General features: G+C 30.8%; 4 protein-coding genes across 7 annotated transcripts; 2 read left to right on the top strand and 2 right to left on the bottom strand.

Annotated features, from left to right (window-relative positions):
* Positions 1 to 2689: 2689 nt before the first annotated feature.
* LOC108688003 (xaa-Pro aminopeptidase 1) lies at positions 2690 to 6271 on the bottom strand. The gene is made up of 6 exons (XM_018194059.1): positions 5875 to 6271; positions 4035 to 5161; positions 3615 to 3941; positions 3398 to 3528; positions 3145 to 3320; positions 2690 to 3069 (listed from the first exon to the last, which is right to left on the bottom strand). Exons 2-6 carry the CDS (start codon positions 5159 to 5161, stop codon positions 2926 to 2928), a joined length of 1905 nt encoding a protein of 634 aa, XP_018049548.1. The 5' UTR covers positions 5875 to 6271; the 3' UTR covers positions 2690 to 2925.
* Positions 6272 to 7162: 891 nt separating this feature from the next.
* Positions 7163 to 8311, top strand: LOC108688046 (rhomboid-related protein 4-like). The gene is made up of 2 exons (XM_018194129.1): positions 7163 to 7461; positions 7691 to 8311. The coding sequence occupies exons 1-2, from the start codon at positions 7342 to 7344 to the stop codon at positions 8309 to 8311; spliced, it is 741 nt and encodes a 246-aa protein (XP_018049618.1). The 5' UTR covers positions 7163 to 7341.
* LOC108688045 (anaphase-promoting complex subunit 1) lies at positions 8186 to 18452 on the bottom strand. 3 transcript variants are annotated; one of them, XM_018194127.1, is made up of 23 exons: positions 18298 to 18452; positions 17683 to 17823; positions 17078 to 17395; positions 16639 to 16709; positions 16402 to 16514; positions 15990 to 16259; positions 15416 to 15803; positions 15113 to 15299; positions 14581 to 14986; positions 13469 to 14449; positions 13136 to 13386; positions 12774 to 13032; positions 12198 to 12701; positions 11920 to 12127; positions 11378 to 11698; positions 11065 to 11293; positions 10788 to 10993; positions 10268 to 10607; positions 9966 to 10149; positions 9346 to 9645; positions 9127 to 9255; positions 8965 to 9052; positions 8186 to 8258 (listed from the first exon to the last, which is right to left on the bottom strand). In XM_018194127.1, exons 1-22 carry the CDS (start codon positions 18319 to 18321, stop codon positions 8967 to 8969), a joined length of 5916 nt encoding a protein of 1971 aa, XP_018049616.1. In that variant the 5' UTR covers positions 18322 to 18452; the 3' UTR covers positions 8186 to 8258; positions 8965 to 8966. The 3 variants fall into 3 exon arrangements, with proteins under 3 accessions (XP_018049616.1, XP_018049615.1, XP_018049617.1); XM_018194126.1 differs by lacking the exon at positions 8186 to 8258 and having other exon boundaries at positions 8910 to 9052; XM_018194128.1 differs by lacking the exons at positions 8186 to 8258; positions 16402 to 16514; positions 16639 to 16709; ... (1 more) ...; positions 17683 to 17823; positions 18298 to 18452 and having other exon boundaries at positions 8910 to 9052; positions 15416 to 15767; positions 15990 to 16001.
* Positions 18453 to 19540: 1088 nt separating this feature from the next.
* Positions 19541 to 23581, top strand: LOC108688055 (Golgi SNAP receptor complex member 1). Of its 2 annotated transcripts, XR_001931770.1 has the most exons (6): positions 19541 to 19718; positions 20431 to 20606; positions 20678 to 20859; positions 20949 to 21017; positions 21350 to 21682; positions 22057 to 23581. XR_001931770.1 is itself a non-coding variant. In XM_018194145.1 (5 exons), exons 1-5 carry the CDS (start codon positions 19685 to 19687, stop codon positions 21585 to 21587), a joined length of 699 nt encoding a protein of 232 aa, XP_018049634.1. In that variant the 5' UTR covers positions 19541 to 19684; the 3' UTR covers positions 21588 to 23581. The 2 variants fall into 2 exon arrangements, 1 of the variants encoding a protein (XP_018049634.1); XM_018194145.1 differs by having other exon boundaries at positions 21350 to 23581.
* Positions 23582 to 25999: the final 2418 nt, after the last annotated feature.

The following is a 25999-nucleotide window of genomic DNA, read 5'->3' as shown; positions in this document are numbered from 1 at the left end:
CTCCAATTTTTTTCAAAAAAAGGCTATGAGTCAAAGTTAGGTGTTCATGCTATTATTAAGCAAATCTTGTCGTATAAAAACTGTTTCGATCTTTATTTTTTTTTATTACAACAAATGCAAGGTACATGGAAAACTAAGTTTTTCAATCAGAACGCATTGAAACTGTCCTGCTCTCCTAATCGTTTTCCCCATCATCCCTAGCTCGCGAGAAATTATTCCTTCCCTCTCGTCGTAATTATATTATAAAAAGTTAAGATAATAATGGCTATAATCAATCGCTTTACATGGTTACAAAGAATATTGGTTAATTACATGTATAAATTAATCTAATCTCAAAGAATATATTTATATATCGAAAATCCGTTGATAAAATTATTTAATAAAAATATTATATCGTTTAATTTCCATTTAAGTTCAATTCTTATGTAGTCTGCTGATCGAAACATTTCTGTATGGAGAAATATTTATATTTCGCCGTACAGATAATATCTAATACACATTCCACAGGTGCATCTTCTATAAATATTAAAGGTATTTAAAAACACGTTATTTACACACGGCATCTTGCGAGAGCATAGAAATAACCGTAGAATATATTATAAAATGCGGACGTCAGTATCAAATCAACATTCGTCAATTTCAAACAAAGTATTTTATAACAATAAGAGTATCGCGAAAAAGGCAAAAGCCATTTTATATATTTAAATATAAATTTCAATTATAAAATTTTTAATAATATAACAATTAGTAGAAATAACTCTATTTTTGGTTATAGCGAATATTAGTGTTTACTAATACTAAATGCAAATTTTGCAAATACATTATTTCAATTTTATAAACTGCGCGCCGATAAGGTTCGTTGGATTTGAGACAAATTGTAATTGCAAACTGAAGCTGAAATTAATGTAAATCTCAAATTAGATTAATCATCTTTTTAATAATTTTAATAATTTTTAATAATTTTAATAATGAAACTAATAATCATCTTAAAAACCTAAATAATAATTTTTTACAAAAAATATTCCTTAGCCTGGATATGAATCTTAATTAAATAACTTTTAAATAATTTTAAATGTAATTGTATGCATTTAAAAACCAATTCCGCAGTTTTCAACATCTCCCATACAGGATTACTTCCGCCATGTAAATTATGCGATATCTATCAGCGGCGATGGATTATCTACTCACGTATAATTCATATTTGATAAATATGTTGTAATACGAAAATATTCATCAGATATCGCAATTATTTGATGGATACATATATTTTACGCGTAAAATGTTCAGTAAAAAGAGAGCAAAGATTCTTTATCAAACTTCGTACGTTTATATTTGGGAATTATTGGACATGTTAATTTTGATCGGATAGAAAATACACAAAATATCAAAATACATGTATTGTATTTCAAGCAAAAGTATTATAATATTTCAAGCGCTTTGAAAATTCAAGCGCTTTTGATATTTTTCTCGATATTTTTTTCGAAATACTTCTCGAAAAAAAAAAAAATGATTTTGAGATACGTTTAATTTTATGATCTAATTTGTTTCAAATGCCAGAGCTTTAATTGTTAGTTCCAATAAGCTTTAAACTGATATTACATTTGTTATAATAAATTTTTCAAGCGTATTAATTGACTGTAGGATAGAGAAGTACTCGAATCTCTCTATCCTACAGCTAATAGACGTAAAAAAATTTGGCGTATGACGAAAACGGACAAATATAATATTGGTCTCATACATGTCCGTTCTAAACCAGAAACAGAAATAACTAGATACGTTCGATTCTCAGATCTGAAAATGGCTTCATGTAAGTCGCATAGAGATGGCGGTTCAGTATAACATTGTATTTCCATTTCGAATTAGATTTACTATAATTGTCAATTAAAATACTAAATCTGTGTTTGTATTGCTCAATTTAATTCTGTATAACATAATTTTCTAAATTTTATATTTAGAAGTATTCAATAAAAAAGAACTAATTCGGAAATTAATGACGCTGAGTGTATGTACGCGCGTATTTTGAACAACCTAAACTCGTCAACTTTTAAATGCAGTTGAAATTAAAAAAGTAAATATTTTCTTTTGTATTTATCTTCTTATTTGATTATATATAACACAGCTTCGACATAAAATAAATAACATGTGCCGAAAGAATAGAAAGAATAGGAATTAAAAAATGTATGTCTCATAGTTTTAGTGTATATATCGAGATGAAATTGTGACGTAGTTAGTGGCTTATAATATCATTAGATCCATATATCTGTTATTAAAATAACATGTTTTTGTATTATATATATATATATATATATAAAATATATGAATAAACTGTATAACATTTGATTCATTTTGATACATTGAACATCGTACGATCAACGTGGAGTGCGTCCCATTTAACATTCATAATGTTTGCAAATATCATTTCATTTTTTTTATTTATCAAATGCTAAACAAGAATGAAATGATGCATGCGGGCGTTGAGAACATTAAATGGATTGCGTCCATGATAAGGGTTTGTTTCTTTTTCTCTCAAGGTGATAGTTATCTGGTGAATGAATAAAAAACGAACAATGTGTACAAATATATTTTCTATATTTATTTAGATATTTACGTCATAGTAAATGCAAATGGAATGATTATTAGAATTTGATTCACTTTGCAATTTGACTTATAAAACAGTACAATGTTTTAAATATAATCCAAAGAGTCTTAAATAAAATATTCATTTTTGCTATTCGTTCGTTGTTTATTTACTCACGTATAGTCGATTTAAGTAATTGTGTGTACATGGGTGGATTATAATACTGCACAGCCATCCATGTACACAAAATTATATGACTTTTATGCCAATTGAATATTTGCTGCCTCGTTGTAATATTGGTTTAAATCAATCTCGTTATGTTACTCTCAAAAGACTTTTTTTACAATTCATCGTGCTAAATTACAGTTAGGGCGAGAAATAGGAAGGGTTTGTTTCTCAAGCCACTTAAGTGCTTGAATGTTCTCCGGTCCTTGTAGCAAAGGTTTTAAAACTTCCAAACATTTTACATGATAATTATTCAAATATTCGATCTGGAATAAGATAGGTCATGAAACATAATTGAAATATTTTTAAATAAAATGAGAAATATTTGAGAATGCGCATACCTCTTTGTCAGAAAGCATTGATACATCGAGTAAACTCGTTTGAATAGGGACAAGTGTCATGGTTTCAAATGTCAAAAAACCTCGGTTTTTATGATTGTAAGGTGTCTTTGCAGGAACAACTAACTCAACATTCTCTAATCTGACACCAAACTTACCGTCTTCGTAATATCCTGGCTCTGTTTTGAAAATATGTTTTTTTTTTATTATTTTCGATTGCGTAAACGATTACGATTTATTTATGTTTTTATCATACCGTTTGATAAGAACATTCCTGATTGTAAACCTGGATCATCCGGATGCGGCTTCCATGAGATACCAATCGGCTCTTCATGGACATTGAGATAAGATCCTACTCCGTGGCCAGTACCGTGAAGATAATCGAGACTAAAATTAATTCATAGTTAGATATAAAGAGTTGAATTTTTTTGCATAAAATATGTTTTCTCATCACATTTTAAAAATCTTCGTACCCAACGCCCCATAAACTTTCACGCGCCAGTGTATCAAGATAATTTCCTTTTGTTTTCAAGGGGAATATCATTGTCGATAGCCGGCATTGTCCTTTAAAAACTCTAGTGAAACATTCACGTTCGAAACTTGTGGGTTCACCAAAATGTAACGTTCTCGTTACATCTGTCGTACCATCATGATACTGTGCACCAGAATCACAGAGATAAAGTTCTTTATCTGTAATAGGCACATCAGTCTCTGCTGTAGGTGCATAATGAATAACTGCTCCATGAGGACCGACAGACGATATAGTGGTAAAGCTTAATCCGACAAAATAAGCTTGTTCCCTTAGAAAAAAAATTAATTTCTTGTATCTACATTATCTACATTTTACATTGTAAAAAATGAGTTGCTTTATAAAATATACATAATCGACTTACTGTCTAAACTGTTCCAGCCGCGTCGCACCTGAAATTTCCGTAATCAATTCGTTCGTATTCTTGATTTTATCTTCTAGCCAAGCAAAATATTTTACAAGAGCGACAGAATCTCTCACATGCGCCGCTTTCATTCCAATTATTTCGGTAGCATTCTTTATCGATTTCATAACGCTAATAGGTGTAATATCCGTATGTTTTTGAATAGTTGCAACATCCGGGTGTAGCGCAAAGCTGGATTTATTGCTGATCCACATTTTATCTTTCTCAAATGAACACGATTGTACGAATGATTTCATATAAACATGTATATCCTCGTAGGCATGAAAGATTGGATCGACACCCTCGTTCTTCAGTTGTTCCAATGCTTCCTGGCTAAGCCTACTTCTATCTATAAAGATATGTACATCTTTCAGAGTGAGAATGACATATGCAAAGAAGACAGGATTGAAAGGTATATCAGATCCCCTCCAATTTAGTAGATACGCAATTGCATCCAATGCAGTCACTACAAGTATCGTCGTGCCATTCTCTCGCATAGCATCGCGACATGCTTTTACTTTGTCTCCTGCACTTCGACCCGAATATCGTAACAATTGTGGCAAAACTATGTTGGCTGTTGGTGCTGGCTGATCGTCACCCCATACTTTATCCACCAAGTTCTCAGAAAGTGGAATCAAATCGTGACCGGCATCGATTAAACTGTTCTGCAATCGTGTCCATTCCGTGAAACTTATTAGATTAGCATCGGCTCCGACTACGGATTTTGATGGTAAATTCGCAGCGAGCCACGCAGTGATAGTAGGTGTATCCAATAAACCTTCCCTCATCAGAGTCCATGCCTCTGGCGGATCTAACTCCGACATAGCTTGTTGGTAATATCTTCCATCAGTCCACAGCAATGCTGCATCGTGCAATATGACTACCGTCCCGTAGGAACCACGGAATCCGCTGATAAAACATCGCCTCTGATCTCGCTCCGTCGAATATTCTGATTGATGTGCATCCTCTCCAGTGACAATCAGAGCCTGGATACCTTTTTTTCGAATGAGAGACCATCCACTAGGTTGAACATTCTTCATCAGCGCTCGAAGCTGCATCAGCTTCCAAAGCCCGTCCTTTTTTACCATCTTGTGCCACAAAGAATATTTTGTTATTTCTGAATTCAATTTCATTCATACAACACAATTCTCCAAGGGATGTCCTAAAGCCATCCTGAAGATGTTCTACGTATATAATAGTTCTCCACGAGATGTCCTTAGGACATCTCGTGGAGAACTATTATATCTTTAGTGATATCTTAGATAATATATACATGTTTAAAAGATATCATACATCTCTTGAAACATACATATCAAATATTTCTATCAATGTAGATGAACTTTAATCTTGATTTAATTTACTTTTTCTAATTCTAAGAATTAGAAAAGAATAAAGAATAAGTTAAACCAAGATTATATACAATTAATTTACATTGATATAAATGTCTGTTTCTACCAACGTAGTTTAATTTTAATCTTCTGAATCAACTAAATCTTCAGTTTTTTCAAGTTCTAAAAATTAGAAAAAAATGATTAGCAAATTGAACCGATATTAAAGTTAATCTACATTGGTAGAATAACAAGTATAAAACCCAATAATATAAGATCAATTTCAATCTCAGTTTAACTTATTATTTATCTTAGAATTAGAAGAAGATAAAGAAGAAACTGAACCAAAATTAAAATTAATCTTATATTGCAACCAAGCTTAAAAGATACCTAAAAGACATCATAAGGATGTTTTCTAAACACTGTTGTCTGATGTACAAAATAAAACAATCATAAAAAAGCTTGTTCCTTACCTTGTGAAATATTGTTCAAACACTAGCGTCACTCTATCGACGCATTTGTCACAATGGAAAGTAATAAGGATCCCTATTATTTTCCAGAGAGAACCAAAAGGGAAATTACGGGTGCCACGTTATCTATTAATATCGCAAACACTCGACTTGTATCGTCCTTTTGAAAGATCAGATTATCTTATCTTTATGATAAGAAAAAGTGATCGCGCATCGTATGTTTATAATAAGTCCTTATCTTCTCGGATACAGACGCGTGGAAGATGCTCTTTCAGATAGAGGTGCTCTTCTACACGGTCGACAACATGTATCCAACTCCCAGAGCATCATATATATGTAGTTCAGTGGCATGTGGTATTTCGATCGAGATTTCGACTTCGATACCTCGCTGCACGTCTACCCCCAATCGCGCAATATATCGAATAGAAAGGAGAAACATCGACATGATGCAACCATCCAGCCAATCAGCATGCACTACATCATCTTTCAAAATTTCATGTCATCGATGTCACATTCGGTTCTAATCATTTCATTCAGTTTCGTTTTTGTTTTCTATATTGATTACAGTGATTCTGATCAACCAACAGCTGGGAAATTTTATTTTCTCGATTTAGAAACTTGTTGTAACCAGGTGTCTTCTTGAGGGAAATACAGAAGTGACAGCCGTGGACCTGAGATACAAATGAAATTAGAACGTTGAAGGTTTTTGTAGGTTAAAAAATCTGTTTTATCTATTGAACAAATAGCAGCAGTACGTACGAATTGCGCGCGATATTGCAATGTAATCGATATGTTCTGCGTCCATTTGATTGGATAATTATTTATATGAACAAATTTGTTACGAAGCTTTTCAAAATAATATAACAAATTGCAATGCTAGAGATTATTTTTTCGTACATTGATATAAATTATTCAAGAATTCTCCGTTAATTTTATTCTATCATACAGATTTCTAATCTTAAAATGTAATCTTGTAGTGGTATTTGTAGTCCGATTTAATATTTCGATTTAATATTTATATTTAAGATCACTTAAATACGATCTTTAGATTTTAATGAATTATTTTGTTAATTAAAAGCAGAAATTTCAAATCACTTAAGATCAAATTCAATTAGATGATCTTAAATATAGAATTGAAGTATGAATACTTACAGTATAATCTCTTTTAAAAATCGCTTTTAATTTCACTATTCTTTTTACAGCATCAAGTGGATATTTTGATTGTTCAGACTTTTTTTTTATAAACGCAAAACATCAAGCAAGTGCAGATTCAGTGAAACTTGAGAATTCGATGAAACTTCAGTTGAATTCAGTTGAAACTTAACATCACATATTTATCCATATTGATAAAAAAATATGGATATCTAAAATTTACTCACAGGACAATCCTGTAGAGATGTGAAAATTTGTTTTCGGCATTTTGAAATTGATTTTTCTCATCGAACAATATATTACATCATATCCTGCATCATGATGCGCCAAAGACGGCAGCAAGGCCTGCAGAATGGCATATTCTTGCTGTGTATGCAGGCTCTGAACTTTGGACTTGATAAAATACCACCTGCTACTCTAATTGGAATCATTGCACAGGTAATCTTTACCAAAAATTTGATATAATTTTGTTTTAATAATTTGGTTTTGCTCTATTTTGAGTCAATCTCTTTAGAATTAACACAGTTTACTCACTTTGATAAAATTGAATTAATCTTTCTAATCGATTGCTATACAGTTTTTAGCTTTACAAGTTTTTATGAGCATCATTCTTAGAGTATAAATATATTTCTATAAATAGAGTATAAATATATTTTTTTCTTTCTAGACTTTACTGTATATGGGCCTAATACGAGTGCCATGGAACGCGGAAGATGTATGCATATCGGCTATTAAAATAATTAAGTACAAAAACTGGCAATCGTTCTTCCTTTCAAATTTCGAACATGGATCCGACATGCATCTGTACTACAACATGCTTTCTTTTATTCTGAAAGGTTCTTACTTGGAGCCCATCTACGGAACGATGAATTTTGTACTTTTACTGGGTGTATTGTCTATCGGATGTAGCGCTATGTATGTATTCCTAGGATACATTCTGATGCAATTAACAGGCGATTACGGATATTTCACGGCTTGTGCTATCGGTTTTTCTGCCACATTATTTGCACTGAAAATCATTGCGCTGTGCGAAGAACGCGACAAATTACACAATATCAGTGGATTAATAGTACCAAGTAAACTAGCGGTTTGGCTCGAGTTAATATTGATACACTTGTTGGTCCCAAATTCTTCCTTTATCGGTCATCTGGGTGGTATTTTAGTTGGATGCTTATATTCTTATTCTTTTGTTGGAGAAAGGATCGACAACTTGATACATATGATAACTGGTACACCTATTATACACGAAGAACAATTTTATAGAAGACGAAACAGGCTATTTACGTAACATTTTGTAATTTTCATCAATTCAACATATTTGTGTAATATAACTTAATCTCTAATATAACTTAATAAATGTATATATACATTAAATCGAATTATATAAAAAAATTATACAAATAATTCGATGGAATACAACTAGAGAGATGAGAATTTATTTGTAAGACTTCTGTGATCCTGAATAATAATTTAATATATATTGCTGATTACAAGTATTTTTATAAATGAATAGTGATCTTTTTTGTAATTATGATTTATTTAAAATAAAATCTAAATGCCTATATTTGTATATTTTTTCTTATTACCGGCCACTAAATTCAAACTTTAAAATAGTAACATTTCATCCTATATGAGTTATTTCTCAATTTATCCTTTTTAATTATTATTTTATTTATAAGATTTTTAAGATATATTTATTTTTAGATTTTTACTATGTATGTAGGTATTGTTATGCAAATTTATAAATTTTATTAAACATTAAATGCAACAAAAAAAATTACAGATTATTTCATGTAGCCACATATTGATTGTAGAATAATGTTTTTAGTTTACAATGTAAGTAAAAACATCATGACTTTAATGAAAAGAAAAATTAATATTCATTTATATAATCAATCATTTTTAATATTTTATTGTACATGTATTATATAAAGATTTTACCTTCAACTTGTTTGTAAAATTTTGTGCAATTTATACAGTGTAATATTCGGTATATTAGAAGAGCTCTGTGCCGTCGTAATTGAATTCACTAAAAATAAATATGGAAAGTGAATGATATCCTTATCAAGTACGAAAAACATTTACGTATTTGTGGAAACTTACAAATTGATTTGTCGATTGGATATGGTATACCATAGAATATAAAATATGCACACATTTTAGCTAGAGATGTAGTATCAGAGAATTGTACTTTTCCAGTTGTAAGATATTCTTTAAACACAGATTTTATATCTGAAAAAAAAAAAAGTTAAATATAACAAAATTAACAATAAATTATTGACTAATTGTTAATTTAAATTAATGCCATGCTTTAATAAATACCGTGCTCCCATTTATCCAGAATAATCGACGTTTTCTGTTTAATTGCGAGCATACTTTCTATGCTGAGTAATGGATTTTCATTATCTGTGAAGTTGCTTTTCCTCGACATTTGTGACAAAAGAAGCTTTATTTGCCATATCGCAAAGCTGTTTGGTTGCTCCTCAATGATTTTTATACTTCTAATTATATGCAGCCATAATGGTATAAGACTTACTTTATCTTTTGTAATGCATTCATACACAATTATTGCAAACATGTGAAGGAAATACTGTTCAAATTCTGGCATTTTGCATTGTACATCTGTAAATTTAAAGTTATTATTCGAAAAAGTTATTTTACAAAACGTACAAACGAGAAAAATAAGAGAGTTAATATAGAAAAAGGAGATGTATCAATATAGATGAGAACTATTTGAAAAGATATCTTATATGATTCTCTTAATTTGTAAATTAAATAGTCATAAATATAATCTCTTTTCATATAAAATAATCGTAATATAATGCCTTTTTATATAAAAAAAATCTCGTATAATTTATAAAAAAATTATATAAAATATATTATAGATCTCTACTAATCTTGAGTTAAGTGTATATTAAAAGCGTATATTAATCAAATTGTACCATTTTGCGACAAATTCTTAATACTTTCTGAACAAATCATTCCATTTTTTGACCATTGCAAAAAAGACGTCACTACATTCAATACAGTTTTATCATTTGTAAATGATGTAACATATTCTGGCCGCGCAGCCCATGCAATTGCATTTTCCGTTGTCAGAGTTTGGGCCACTAAGCTTCTAAAACCCTAATTGAAATAAAATACTCATCAATAACATTTGTAAAGATACCTATAATACGTTTAATATGTATACAACTAATGAATAATCTTTAAGCTATTTCTTTAAATAATAATAATAATTTACGTGAGGATCTTCCAAGTACGATAAACAACCAGCTCTCTGTTTGATGCTTAAGAAATCATGTCTTTCTAGCATGTTTTCTAATTGCTGCCAGTTGTGATGTTTTAAAAATGTAATTTTCCAGTATCTCGAATCTTTTAATTCAATCTTCTTCAAGCTACATAACTGCGGTAATAAACAGGGTGCTTGTAAACTGATCTCTTGTCCTTCAGCTTCTTTGTTAGTTTCGAACGTTAAATGTATTGTCGCGTAACAATACTGTCCAGTATCTATGTCTCTTGGTAAGATAATACGTGGTTCAGCTGCTAATACGTATAAATGACGTAAAGCTTGTAAATGATACCTATTGAAATAATAACACTGCTTAGATACAAAAGATTTTAGAGTATTATCATCTAAAAAGTGTGAAAAGAAAGCTTTTTTAAAACTTTTTTATTGTGATAAAAATAATTTTTATTCACACAATTTTTTCTTTTTTAAAAGAATTAAAGGAACATTCATTATAAGAACAACATTCACAAACCTATTATCATTGCTATGAGTTGGAAATTTTGGGAAAAGCGAAATTATCAGAGCCGCCACTGAATTCGGGCTGTTAGAAAGTGTATATCTTCCACCACCCAAAAAAAGGAGACCGAGAGCCATGTGGGTTGCCAAATGAGATCCATATGTAACTACACCGCTGGTGAGTCCTACGCGAGTGCGTATGTGTCTGCATATTCTCATAATCTACAAATTTAGATACAAATTGTCAATAAGTGTTCCTTAAGTGCTCATTGTTAGCAAATATCAAGACTTACATCTAAATTACCAGTACCCGCCATTACCACTGCAGTTGAAAGCAGAACAACGTTTAGACACGTTTCAACGGTGGATTTGCCAGCCAATTCGGCTATAGTTTTGTGTGACAATGCCGTAAACATCTGAGCGTAATTATACAAAGTCTTGAAAGCGTTCTTATTAGCAGTGCCTGCATACCTCAATCCTAGTGCCATGCAAGCACCAGCTATAATGTTGCAGTAGGCCTGGCTATAAATTATAACGATAAATAGCATAAATTTGTATATCAGATAAAGAGATTAAAAAATGCTTTGAAAAGATATCATTATTTACTTGATAGTTTCCAAATCCACATTTTGCGTAACTTCCGGCGTAGGTTTCTGCAATCTATATTTATAAACGATATTCGGCACATGACTAGAAACCCATGTCTTGGTTGGCTCGATATCATCCCACAAAATCAATGACTTGGCGAGCACTCTTAACAGCAGGAAATCTGGCCTTACAAATTCTAATAAATATTGTGTATCAGGTGGTTGCATCCATTCTGCTACCGCACGATTTCCGGTATTGAAATACATTAATCCTAAAGCTATCGTTGCTCCCGGGCTTGTTACGTCAATATTTATCGAATCACCTTCACGTATCTGATAACTGCAAACAAAGAAACAATTTATATTAAATTTAGAAAAATTGTACTTTGATTCTATTTCAGTAAAAAAATGTACAGAAATTTATAGAATTTTTTACGGGAAAGGTTTTAAATTTATTTTAATTTTACATCTTCCCAAACAAATTTTTTTAAATTTAAATTGTTTAAAGAATTGTATGAATTTTTTAATTATAAAAATTTAATTATATAAATTTCATTGTACCTAGGAGACTTGTATTTATCCTTCTGTGCTCCAGAAAATGGTCTTATATGTCCACCAACCATATAATAATGTAAAGTATCAGGTATGCTCGCAGGTACATCCGTTCCGCCACCAGAGCCAAGTATGACTAGACCTAATGCTAATCCTGCTGCCAAGGAATACGATTCGCGATCTACACAATTCTTCATTTCGGGTCCTGGTGGCCTACCTAAATAAATATAAATCTATATATTAGCATTTATATTAATAATATATGTACATATTATACAAATAATTACCAATTTCAGATAATAAAGCATGTGAGATATGTCTATGCGCAGTTCCTTGATACACAAGACCAACTCCCATTAGCGCCGCTACTTGTACATTTTGTTGTACATTTAATTCAATACTCGTTGGTGGTAAAAGTGTTTCCACGTGCAATGATAATAATTTAGTCATAGATACATTCATTGTGCCACGATGTGTTGCCGATAAGCCCAATAAAAGTCCAACACTAGTAGCTTCATGACAATCAGCTAGATATTCGTATGTACTTAAGGGAGCTAAGTTTTTCAGATGTCCGTTTAAACCAAGAGCCATCAAAAATCCCGAATGTTCTACACCGTATTCACCCTGTTGCTGTTTATTATACACTATCCATGTCGAGTCGATATTCGCAGCATCTGGATGAATGCATAGGCCTGCAGCTACTCCATTATGAAAAAGCGGCCACAGATTCATATTTGGAGGAACATCTATGTGAGTTAACTCGACAGTAGTTCCACGAGGCGGTGCCTTGCCTAATGAAAACATATAAAATAATTAATTAATCAATTAAAGGAATGAATTTAAATCGTGATATGCAATCATACCGGTTAAACATAATCGTGGAATGGGCAATTGTTCTGTTATCATCGGGGTGGAAGTTCTCAATGTAAACATGCTTCTAGCTACAGGTAATGCCATTGTTCTCGTGCATAATGTGAGCAAGTGTCTTTCCTGCTCTTCTATAAATTCGTGATCGCTTACATTTGATCTTTGAACTATTGCTATCCTCATTGGTTTCGAGGAATTAAGCAACCTTCGTACCTCAGCAATTCTATGATCCTTATTAAATCGTAATTTCAATATCTATTGAATGAAATAAAGTTCAAATTATAAACATTGTAAAAAATATGTATCTATATATTTAATGTAGAGATAAATAAATGCAGAAAATAACATAATCATTTACCATATCATCAAATTCCATGCCGTCATCTTGTTCATCCTTTATTCCATAATCTCTCGTCTCACTATCAATATATTGCAATCTCGAAGATGGTTTTAAATGCTTATCTAATACGGCTAGATCTTGGCGATCTATGAGTTCATATGCGTGCATAGGCCAATTCGACGGTGGATTTTCTCTACATCTATGCATAACATCTTTTATCATCAAAGATACCGCAGGCGGCAATGTCTCGAGATCTTCTTTTCTCATATCTAAGATCAAAATATTATTTTTTATCTTTGAAAAAGGAATAATTTTCATAATATTTAATTGCTTGCTGCATTGTTTGCTTACCCATTTCATGATATAATAATATTATTCTGTCCATTGTTGGTTTCTCCAATCTCTTCAGTATTTCTTTGTCAAATTTGCTTCCGATTTCTTGAAAATCGATACGATTTCCAGCAGGTACAATTATTTTGATATATTTCTCCATTTCTAATATATCAATACGATTTTCATTTGCTATAAGAGCTGTTAGATATATTATATTTCTTGTTCTTGGATTAATGTAATTTAAATAGGGAAATGCAATCATGTCTGTTCCACTCAACATACTGTTTAATGTTTCAAATATATTTGGTGGTTTTCGAGGTATGTAACTTGGAATTATTATTTTCTCTAAATCTGAATCACTAATTTGAGATCTCATGTTTTTTAGAGAAGCCAACGAAGGTGAATCAAGATAGTAATGATGAGCATACATTTCGAATTTCAGATCTATGCTTAATTGATATAATAGTTGTCCGAGTAATGGCAAATTTTCCGATATAATGCTGTTTAATTTTAATTCTTCGTATAACAAATGAAGAGAAAATAAAATAAGTGGAAAATGTGGAAACAAGATAGCTTGTACATTTATTTTGCCAACACTACTTGATTCTATAGCATTGAGAGACGTAATAAAACAAGGTACTATCTGACCCTTTAATACATTCGACATAAAAGTTCGAGAATTTTCATATTCGTTTGCATTTAACATATACACCCAATCACCAGTCGATCCACAATTGCTAGTTTTTTGCTTTTTGGGTAACATCATCTGTAAACTAGGTAATTCTGTACACTGATCTTTTTCGTTATTTCGTATCACATCCAGTTTTTCCACATCATATCCCAATAATGTAAACAGAACTATAAGAAAGAGATCCCACTCTTGCGCCGGTGAAAAGTCTTGTGGGCCTGGGGCATTTCTAGCACCATACCATTTAACCAACAATTGCATCGCTAAGTCTCTTTGGAGAACATTTCGTAGAATATGTAAACATTTAGTAACTGTAAAAAATGTGTAACGTGAGTTAATTATATAATACATATGTGAGAACAATTAATTTCAATTATTTGCAATCAATATTAATAAATTTATTTATTCATATGCTAATGTTTCTCAGATTTAATATACTTACCTAAAGGCGATGTACTGGCAACAGGTATTGCTACACGAAAATATTGTTTATTTCCACACTCTACGGTTATCTCATTACCTACAGTTTCTTTCAAAGTGAGAAAACTCGTGTCCAGTAATGAATTTTCCAAAAGTATTGGCGGACGAGCACAATTACCACCTACAGGACTCAATAAATGTAAAGCTTCTTCAAATTTAATTTCGTGCGAGGCTGTACAATTCTGAGGAATCAAAGAACTCCGTCTCGGAAATGGAGATCCGAGCTTAGCATTACTATTTGATAAAAAGTAATTACTGCCCGTAAAATTTGAGAGCATGCCAGATATATGCAATTTACCCACGCATATAATTCCTGTGTATAACGTTATACTGTTTGACACATCTACAATTGCTATCATGTGCAAATTCTGGAAGAAACCAATTTATGTTATTATCAAATTACATTAATCAATACACATTTTCAATATACAATACATTCAAATGATTTTGTATTTTTCTTATTTTAAATATGCACATAAATAATATATACTAACCGATAAATTAATAGCATCTTTAGCCACGATGTTCGTTATCATTCCGAAAATAATCTGTTGTTGTTTATTAGTCTTTTCTAATCTCATTAAAGACAGTTGTGAACGATTTGGAATTAAATAGCCCAAGTAATTCTGTCCAACAAGATCCGATGTTAAAAAAACCTTAGATGCACGACCACAAGTATCTCTAAAAAAATAAAATTTTCCAATTTCTTCATTATTTAACAAATATTCTTAAATATCTCCTTAAAGCTTGGTGCAAACCGAGACAATAACATAACGCGAGATATGCGAATTACTTACTTGGATACACCAACATTCTCTGTCCATACATGTTCAAGACAGATCTCAGGATACAAAGGTTTGCTTGCAGTTGGAATATCTTTTAATCGGATGCTATTGTAACTGGGAGCTGGACTATATGTTTGATTTGAGCCAGTTATCATGACAGTTTGATGTAATCTGCTATGATAAATATTTGAGTTTACAGGTGGTCCAAACAGAGGCGACATAGCTACCGATTGCGTAGGTGATTGACAACGAGAAATGGTAGCCATCGAACTTTGTGAACGTGAATGCTGTTGTTGAGGTGACGGTCCACCCGAATTAGTACTATAAGAGGTAGTACGCGATCCAAATGGAGTATTAGGCAATCCTAAACCAGAGTTATTTATTTGTAAGCTTGACACTCCTGCAACAAATACATTTCATTTATTTACATCAATTTTTCCTATCATTTACTTTGATCAAATTGTATAATTATAATTATTGTATTATTATATAATTATTATTAGCTTAACAAATGTCTCTCTTTTCATTATGATATATTAACTAAATTTTTTCATGTACATGCATATATATATGGATATTTCTTTACCAAAAAGAAAGGGACTTAGAGGACCCTTATTGGTGAAACTTTTATTAGCAGATAAATTGCTCCCAACATTTAATGGCGACATCATTGAATGATTGAATAAACTCATCGTGTCATTACTTCCACAAACTATTTGGCATTCTTCAGCTGATGCTTTGCGAATTTTGTAAACCGAATGCAAACCTGTCTTCGTATCATATATCATAGCAAAGGATGGCTCTGAGTTAGTAAATATAATCTGCTGATTTGAGTCGTTCATGTATGACACAGATCCTAAAATATTTAGTTCAATTATATTAGCAATAAAAATTAATTGAAACATTTCGCATAAGTATCATCATCAAATGTACGAGATATTTTTTACAATACATGTTATTATTCGTATTTAATTCTATAAATAAACTATTTTATTTACCGTGTTTAATAAGTAGAGGACAAATTTCATCTAACGGATGCATTAATGAAAAAGCAACTGGTAAATTATTATCGTGTTGTGTTGGTAATCTGCTGCTTTCAAATGATACATATCTAAAAATAAAATGTATGAATGTAAACGTTGCAATTCGAACTTTGTATCAATCATCAATAAAACATAAGAATGTAGGATATAAATTATTGAATTTTGTTTAATTTTTAAATAAATTATATATACCTCGAATCCGTAATTGGCACTTGAGATTTTTCAAGTATAATCCCATATTTTGTTGGCCATACAGCAGAGACCTGTTATCAATTGATGTATTTAAAATTATATGGCAAGTTAATATAAATCTTTATAATTCATTTATAATAATAGTAATAATTTTTTTGTAAATGGCTTCTAGTTTCAACAATAATCATTTTTATAACTGCTAGTTAGCTTTATCTTTAATAAGTGTTAAAATAAAATAAAATAAAATAAAATTTAATATTACCGTAATAAATTTAATATTATCGTAATAAAATTAAATATTTTTGATATTTACTCTTATATTTTAAGCATTTCATTTTATGATTCACTCAAAGATTACAATGCAAAAAAATACAATGTCATCACATGTATCTTCACTTTCAGCTACATATTTTATCCTTACAAAAAAGAAATGCTTTACCTGAAATTGTAAAGCAGAAACGTAGTCTTCACCATTTTCTGTAAAAACTTTAAGAGTATAGGAATCTAACAAGCAAATACATTCTATAGATTTCTCAATTGAATCGTTAGATTCAGATTCTTTACTTTTGATCAAATGATCTGGAGTACTAGTGTGAAAGGTACACCAAAGTGCATGCTTAATATCAGTTTCACATGTATAGGTTGCTTTGAGCACTCTAGTAGTTTGATTGCCTTTACAGTGAACTGCTACTTTGCCCGAATAATATAATTCTTCCTCCTCACATATTTTATTACTGCGTACCAACCATGTCTCTTTCTAGAAATAAGACATTTACTATTAAATATCATTTTGAAAAGACTTTGCATGGAGAAAAATAAATTGTGAGAGAACGGATGTTAGAAGACAGTTATCTTCATATTTGATTTAATTTTCTATTACATCAGCAAAATAATTTTCAAATTAATATAATGTATATAATATGTATATAATGTGTATGTAATCAGAAACATATTTTAAAGTAGATAACATTGCTAATTATAAACATAAATTTTCAAACCCGTTCTCTCCTCTTTACTACATAGTTATTCATTTTGAAATCTTACAGGAGATTTTTCTGATATATTTACTTCGCTAAATCTTTTTAATAGAACATTTTCTCCACCAACCGTTCGAGTATTAGACTGCTGACTGATCAGGGATCCAGGATGTTTTAAGATTATTTCCCGACCACCTGGCTTGTATTCCTTAAAAAAATATTAAGCTTTTATATTATCAATCATTTCATATAATCTTTCATAGCAGTTTTCATAACAGATAATCATTGAGTCTCTTTTCATTTTACATTAAATAGCGTAACTGTTATTCATGTCGTAAATCAGATATAAGAATAGTTATTCATTCAATATTATATTCTAAAAGGTTAACTGTATACAGACAAATCGCTAACAAGTCAAGCAAAGAGCAAAATAAAGATAAAATATTACTTGAATTGAAAAAGATATAAATCAGAGACATGATTCGAGCACATTTTTTATCTACACTGACAATGAAATATCAGATCTGAAATGAGAGACAATAATCATATGCCTCTGTATTATATCACGATATTTCCTTGAAATAAAATGCTTTGTTTGTATCCATTATTAGCTACAGGTTTCCGATTGTCTTAGTATTAGTATAGGAAAAATAAATAAATGTGTAACATCAATCTACTTTACCACCGGTTCTGAGGCGGCGATCATCCTCTCCCTGGTCTCATCCAGATTTGCTGGCTGTGTTTACAGATATCGCGAGGGAACAATACCCACTAAACTTTGGTCTCTTCCTATACAACGTTGCGTGCAAATAGAATGAAACGTGACGAAAATACTTCAAAAACACTGAAAAAATCATGCATAAACGTGAACCACACCATCTTTAAACAATACCGCTTCGGGTATCCGTGACAGCATATATATGTACATATTTCTGCGAGATTGCGTTCGGAAAACACAACAGTTCGATTAGCATCTGAAAAGATAATTCACCGAACGCAACTAATGAATGTTGCGCGTATCAAAAAAAAATTTTCTTTCTTGAAAACTAAGACACAATCTTTAATTAATGTCTAAATATTTTTATATTTATTAAATATTTAAATTATCCACAATTTATAATTTATATTATTCCATTTTTTCTTCCTTTTTAAAAATTAATTCTAATTAAAATAAAAATCTATTCAAGTTTTTTCGATTTATTATACGTTCTAAATAATGATTATCGATTCGTAAATTTCGATAGATTTAAGCATTAATTTTTTTATTGTTAATTTATAACCTTAAATTGTTTTGAATAATCAAGTATCTAAAATATCTCTTCGAAATTGGATAGAATTTTAAATCTTAAATAAATTTTTTATCTTTTGAATTTTAAATAAAAATAATAAAAATCAATTAAAATTAACATAATCAATATTTATATCTGAGAAGTTTCTCTCTGTTCATATATAAAAAAATTGCGGATTTTGAATTGGAAATCAGAATTCAATCAGTCAAGATGAAGAAGATTTAATGTCAACATTATTCGATTGGTCGAAATTTATTTTCCAACTTGCAATCACTTGCAATCTTGACACATACATCTGAGCTTGACAAAAAAATTTTTTGTTCTTGTACTTTCTGAACAGGTGCACACGGTGTAATAAGTTGAAATGAAACAGACTATAATTAGTTCACTTCAATTTATTGCGCCGCATACATCAGAGAGTGCAGGAATAAAAAACGGTTAAAATTAATCCAAATACGGTAAACGCTGAGGTTAGGTTATTTTCTTCTTAACAATTAAGAAAAGGATAACATGAACTTCAGCGTTCACCGTATTCTGGATTTACATTATTGCAAAAATCCCTAATAGCGAGTGCAAGTGCGGAGTGCAAGTGCGGAACTGTGAGGTCGCTGCACGCTTTTTCTTAATTTACACTTTGCAGAGAGCTCGTTCTGCTCGTTACACTTTTTCCCCGTTTGTCAAGGCTTGCTCGACATCGGAGGAAGTACAGAAAGGGTGTTATGTGACGTTTTCCTTGTCACCCACGAACGCGTGTGTTTGCGATACAATAATTCACAATAAATGGCTGGTTCACTAGGCACGATCGATTGGGAAGGTAAGACTGTGTCTGAGGACATAACGAGACTTGTGAATACCGTTAAATGTTTAAGGAAAAGGAATAATACTTTGATATTTGTATTCTTTGTTTACATTGTTAGAGTTGGTCAGAGGAGTGTTCCAAAAATGCAGGACTATGTTCTGTACGTCCTAGATAATGACGTAATCTCCTCTATGCCATTCATGTTTCCACGTTGCATTATTTGTGATCCACAACAATCGTGACGTGACATTAGGCTTATTTTTTTTCTATATAAGAATTGAACTTCTTACATTTTTCTTTTTCTTTTTTTCATATGGACTGTGTTCCAAAATTTACTGCCAATGTTGGCAGAAAATTTGTAATGCATGTAACGTAAATTATATAATTTTCAATACTGGCAGTAAATTTAATTGAAACATCTTGAAGAAGAAAAGACAAAAGATGAATTATTCCAAAAGTTCAATCTTGGAGTATAAAAAAAGAATTGATTTATAATAGTGTTCTAAAAAGAGCATGTTTCTTGCTCTTAACGATTTTTCTTTTTATGCTTCGTATTTAAAAATTGCTTAAGTCTGATTGCACCAATGTTGCTTTGATTTTAAGTGAGGTTTAAAACTCTTTTCTATCTCTCCTATTCTCTTGACTTTAAAAAGAGAAAGTGAGTTTTAAGCCACGCTTAAAATCAAAGTAAGAAATCATGCCTTAATTATATGAGTCACTGTTGCAGATCTGAGGAAACAGGCGAGGCATCTAGAAAATGAGATCGATGCAAAGCTAGTGGCGTTCAGCAAGCTGGGCATAAATACAGGTACGAGACATGCCACCACAGAGGAGGTTCCTCTCTTGGACGAGGAACAAGTATTCGAGAACATGGCATCAGAGATTGAGACACTGCTCACCAAGGTATTCTTCTTCTTTCTTCTCTTATATGTTTGCAAGCAAATGGATATATTGATCAAATACAATTGACGTAGTTGTTCTCCATAAACGAGAGGATGAGCGAGTTGCAGCCAAACGGAGCAGCTATGTTACACACGATGCAACGTCACAAGGAAATACTGAAAGACTACAAGCTGGAGTTCAACAAGATTAGAAATAATTTTACGGCTAGGAAAGACCGCGAGGATCTTTTAGGCAGTGTTCGTAAGGAAATAGAGTACGTATAACTGTCCATTGTTTATTTTATATATTGCATATCTCAAATTTTATTTCGAAAGAAATTAATCTTATGTTCGTTTTGTATAGCAATTACAAAAGTGCGACTGGATTAAATCGGCGCGAAATGTATCTCAAAGAAAATCAACATATTCATAAGTGAGTCAGTCAGCTTGATCTTGTTAATAATGCTGTGATAAAGTTAAAAGATATGTTTTATTAATTTTTTTGAACATATGGAGTTTGGGTCATGGAAAGGTGTTAAAACTAAACAGCTGTTTCGAACATATTTATTTACATATGTGTATTTTATTAAATTTTATCCTTTAAAAATTACAGACTTTCCATTTTTAACATATTTTTGTTGTTACGTTACTGAATACATTGACAGCTGATTAGTTTCAATATTTTTCCATGCAAGACCTGTATTTATATTAAAAAGTTCTTAAGATATATTTATACTTACACAATATTATCATGTATCTTTTTAGTTCCGACCGATTGATCAATGATCAAATAAGCATAGCAATGGAAACACGAGATCACCTCATGACTCAAAGACAAGCGTTCAAACGTATACGAACTCGATTCAACGATATCTCGAATCGATTTCCAGCGGTGAATAGTCTAATGCAGAGGATAAATCTACGTAAAAGAAGAGATTCCGTTATACTCGGCCTCGTTATTGGAGTTTGTACGTTTTTAATGCTTCTGTATGCCTTTCATTAGACGATACAAAGATACTTCCATCTCCAAATAACGATTATTTCACCATGGAAATTTTGCAATACGCTTCATAGTAAAGATATACATACATTTAAAAGGTACTATGGAGATCTAATAAATATAATATAAAATAATATGTAGGAAATTTAGTATGATAGAATATGCGAGATTGTATGTGCGCGTGAATGATTGAGCAAGTGTTCCTTCCACTTGCGTTTAAAGTGCACGAAAAAAAGTTTATCTGTATAGTTTTTTTTATACTGAAGTACAAGACGTGGGAATATATAATGTGAATAATGAATATATAAGTGAAACTTTCATCCACTTTCGACACGTTAACTTAATAAATGTTAAAATATGATAGTCTTTGTTTGTAATAGCGCTAATTGTAAGGATTTATTGATTTCCCGAATTCTGGAAACAGAATAAGATGACATCATGATTTATTTATGTACGTATTTCCTTTTTGTAGCGGTTAATTTTTTTTCTATAAGATGGGCAAGGGATTTGCACATTTTGCGGTAAAATCATTATATTTCGTACCTGTATAAACCAATAGTTTTCTGCGTCATTAACACACTTGGTGATAACAATAAAAAGGAAAGGATATATGCTAATTTAGCAGTTTTTCGTTATAAAAAAAAAGTAGCGTTGATCAATCACTTCGAAAACGCAGAATAAGGGATCTTTAAAAAAAGCTTTCGGAGCGAAAATGGTGAGTATCGTCGTCGTTTTAGGTAAGAATTGATTTTACATACACAGACATTTATATGCATATATACACGCAGTGCATTCTTGAGTCATCCGCAAAAACACAACACGGAAAAAAGTTTTCACTAGAAAGCATGATGCCTGTTTCCACGTGTACTAGATACTACATTTATAAGTCTCCTCTAGAAAATAGGAACTCAAGCGAGATATAATTGTAAAAAAAAATACCAAACACAAAACACGTTCCATATACACTAAAGTTTCGCCTCTCTTTTACAGCCTCAATATATATTTACATATATAACTTCATCAGAACTTCCTATAAATTACTTTATGACTTTCCATATAAAATCCTGCTCCTGAATTTTTAATTGCTATCGTAGATTATAAAACCGAGCTCTGAATTGAACACGGTTAATACCTTCGAATCGCATCTACTGCTTATTATTTAAAATAATGCAGTAATAATATATCATGCCTTACAAATAATCAATAGCTAAAGGAATTAAATCTACGATAAGTCTCGCTCTAACAATAAATATCGCACTTCCCTTTGTTCTTTCTCCATTCGTTACAAAAAGGGATTATTGATAGTTGTATAGATATTTTACAATCGGATGTTATTCTCCCCTCTGTCAATCTCTCCTTTATAAATGTAATATATAGTCGCTACCTGTGGAAAACCACGCGGTTGTTTTCACTATGTAACTACCGCAAGACGATTTACGATGGAGATAACTGTGGAAACAGATGGATGGCGGATCTCTTTTTTTCTCTCATACATAAATGCATCATTCGCACGTTCTTAAGAGTTAAATCACTAAAATGAGGGATTCTAATCACGGATTGATTCTATTCAACTGTTCGGATAGTACTCTACGCTCTAAATCTGTATCTTTGAAGTTTTATTATACCATTAGAGATGATAAATCACACGAGGCCCATATCATCGTCATTCGTTCTTCGAATCTCATTCAGACGTACAAATAGACACAAACAATCTACATCCAATATACATGCAGGCCGCACTGGTTGCTAGTTTATGTATCTGAATATAAATATATCGGCTGTATGTACTATTTTTTTCAATCTAATTCTTTTTTCTTTTTTTATGTTTTAAGGCTAATTAGTATAGGTGGAGATCGTCGAGAGACGAGGCGTTGTGTTTTAAATAATTCCGATAAATATCTCATTGAGGTATATAGGAAGCCACCAGACATCTCTACGATTCTGTTTCAATTTTATAAAATCACATAAGAAAATATAGTAAATAAAGAAAAATGTATGACTCAATTGTCCGAGAGAAATAAAAAAATTTCAATTTTATGTAAAATTATATAATGGGAATATATTACGAATATAGAATACTTTCTTATTTTAGTGTCAAAAATAATACTTGCCTCTATCAAGAATGTGACTTTTCTTACAGTATATTCAATGATATGTAGAATAAGGATGTGCGATCTCGATTCGATCTTCTAAAAGATCGATTTTTTAATCGATTCGCCAGATTCCATTTTAAGGTAGATCGATTCATTTAATGAGAGATCTTCGAAGCGTAAGGCTGAATTTGGAAATTATATATTCTGATATATCATTTCATTCCTGTTATTCATCGAATGTTAAACAAGAATAAAATGATACTACTAATACCGTCAGATTTGATTTTGACAAGTATAGACATTTAAAAAGTCGTATATTTTTACATAATAATTATTATTGTATAATATTTTTATTGCACTATTCAACAATACGTTTTATAATATATACAATAAAAAAGATTTAATATTTTCATTTAGATCTCTATCAATTTATTGAAAATTAATTTTATATATGTCGTGTTCTAAAGAATCCAAAGTTTTAATATTACTGTGCCTACACTGTTTACATTTACACGTTAACATTAATCGGGTTTAACAATATCTGCAGTTACAACTAGTAATTATTACTGAAATTACAAATGTATAAAATAAATGTATAAATAAATGCTATTTAAATTCTAATTTATAACACCAATTGACAGTTGTTAAAATCGAATTTAACACATTTACTTACAATATTTCACCAATTTTGTCAGTTGATTTATGTCAGAAGTACAAATGTTAGTTTAAATTTAGATTTTTAAATTAAAATTATTTAAATTAAAAATTATTTTATTTGTAGGCAAATCATGTTCAATTGTTGTTGAATTTATATGATCTCAGTGAAAAATAACAATGGAATCAATATCGATTTGACGCTGAAATCATCAAATTGACGTCGATTTAATATCTATTCCATCATATCTCACTGGGATGTTATTAAAAAAATTTTAATTGAATCTTCAATAGATCGATTCATTCAGATGCGATTTTTTTAGTAAATCGATTTCAATCCGATTCAAGATTGATTCAGAGATCGATTCAATTAATGGAGATCGCACATCTCTAATGTAGAACAAAATAAGACACATAATTAAATCAGACACAATAGAAATCCATTTTTTAACTGATTCGTATTGTCATAATAAAAAAAGAAAAAAAAAGAAAATAAACGTATAACTTGGCACTTGTATACTATTATAATAAGGAAATTCATGGGAGTATCTTCGTCTGATTTTGACGAGTTTTGAATATGTTGTTCTCTAGATAAAAAAATAAGAGATTTTTTTTTTTATAAAAGTCTAATTGCACTTTTAGAAAGTACAACATCCCTTTGAAGAAAATCTATTTTTCAAAGTGTCAAAAGTATAAGAGATGTTTCTAAATTATTTTTTATAAATAAAATTTATTCGAACAAATTTTTAAAATTATTATAAAGTATTATAAAGTATTATAAAGTAGTTTTTCAAACTATTCAATTTTTATTACAGTATCAACTGTATAGATAAATATTCGCTTCCAAAGAATCGCTTTTCTTCAAAAAAGTGTTGCATTTTAAAAGTGCTATTGTAAAAAAAAATACGTGATTGTTTGTTTTTGTCTAGAAAACAACATATTCATTATTCAATAATCATCAAAATCGAAGGACATTTGCATGAATTTACTTTTAAGTCTCTTAATGGTAAAATCGGAAAAACACATTTGCAATAGCCATGTGATTACCTCGTCTCTTCAAATCTGGATAATATTAATGATAGTTTTGTAACGATAGAACACTAGTACTAATATAGCAGTAGCAGTAATTTATAGTAATAATGATAGCCTATAGTAATAACGGTAGCAATAGCTTGTGTATGTGTGTAACACATCTAATTTATGTTTGATTTAACGATCAAACAAAAACCAAAACTGTCGCGTACTTTTATACTTTTCGAAGAGAACCGATTGCTCCGATCGTCTTGCTATTCTCGATTAATCCGCATTCCATCAATAATTCACGTTTAATTAAATTTACTGACACTATTATGACGATAACAATCGATGCTCTTCGTTAGTGTTAATGGCTAGCTTAAAACAATAAGTTAATGGCTAGCTTAAAACAATAAATTCCTAAATTATATAAACTATTAATCGTCATACTTCACATGTCTTACAGGAAAATACGTGCTCTGTCACTCCTTTAAATGGTTGTGCTCTCTTGCAGAATAGAGTTTGTATTCATTCTACTATGCCACACGTTTGCTAGAACTTCATGGATGAAAATATGATTAACGGCGACGATAAAAAATAAACTTCTCCTCTTCTAATTATCTTTCTTCCTCTTCTAATTATAATCAGTGTGAC

Source organism: Atta colombica, unplaced genomic scaffold, assembly GCF_001594045.1.
Source record: "Atta colombica isolate Treedump-2 unplaced genomic scaffold, Acol1.0 scaffold224, whole genome shotgun sequence".
Lineage (NCBI taxonomy): Eukaryota > Metazoa > Arthropoda > Insecta > Hymenoptera > Formicidae > Atta > Atta colombica.
This window is presented reverse-complemented; position numbering and strand designations above follow the sequence as displayed.

Excerpts from the sequence above, each read along its gene's own strand:
- LOC108688046 (XM_018194129.1), top strand. The coding sequence starts at position 7,342 with ATGATGCGCCAAAGACGGCAGCAAGGCCTGCAGAATGGCATATTCTTG. Across the intron at positions 7,462-7,690 it reads TAATTGGAATCATTGCACAG|ACTTTACTGTATATGGGCCT; the intron begins GTAATCTTTACC and ends TTTTCTTTCTAG.
- LOC108688003 (XM_018194059.1), bottom strand. The coding sequence starts at position 5,161 with ATGGTAAAAAAGGACGGGCTTTGGAAGCTGATGCAGCTTCGAGCGCTG. Across the intron at positions 3,942-4,034 it reads CGGCTGGAACAGTTTAGACA|GGAACAAGCTTATTTTGTCG; the intron begins GTAAGTCGATTA and ends TTTTTTTCTAAG. Across the intron at positions 3,321-3,397 it reads AGGAATGTTCTTATCAAACG|AGCCAGGATATTACGAAGAC; the intron begins GTATGATAAAAA and ends TTTTCAAAACAG.
- LOC108688055 (XM_018194145.1), top strand. The coding sequence starts at position 19,685 with ATGGCTGGTTCACTAGGCACGATCGATTGGGAAG. Across the intron at positions 20,607-20,677 it reads TTGAGACACTGCTCACCAAG|TTGTTCTCCATAAACGAGAG; the intron begins GTATTCTTCTTC and ends CAATTGACGTAG. Across the intron at positions 20,860-20,948 it reads AGTGTTCGTAAGGAAATAGA|CAATTACAAAAGTGCGACTG; the intron begins GTACGTATAACT and ends CGTTTTGTATAG.
- LOC108688045 (XM_018194127.1), bottom strand. The coding sequence starts at position 18,321 with ATGATCGCCGCCTCAGAACCGGTG. Across the intron at positions 17,396-17,682 it reads ATATATCAGAAAAATCTCCT|AAAGAGACATGGTTGGTACG; the intron begins GTAAGATTTCAA and ends TCTTATTTCTAG. Across the intron at positions 9,646-9,965 it reads TAAGAATTTGTCGCAAAATG|ATGTACAATGCAAAATGCCA; the intron begins GTACAATTTGAT and ends TTAAATTTACAG.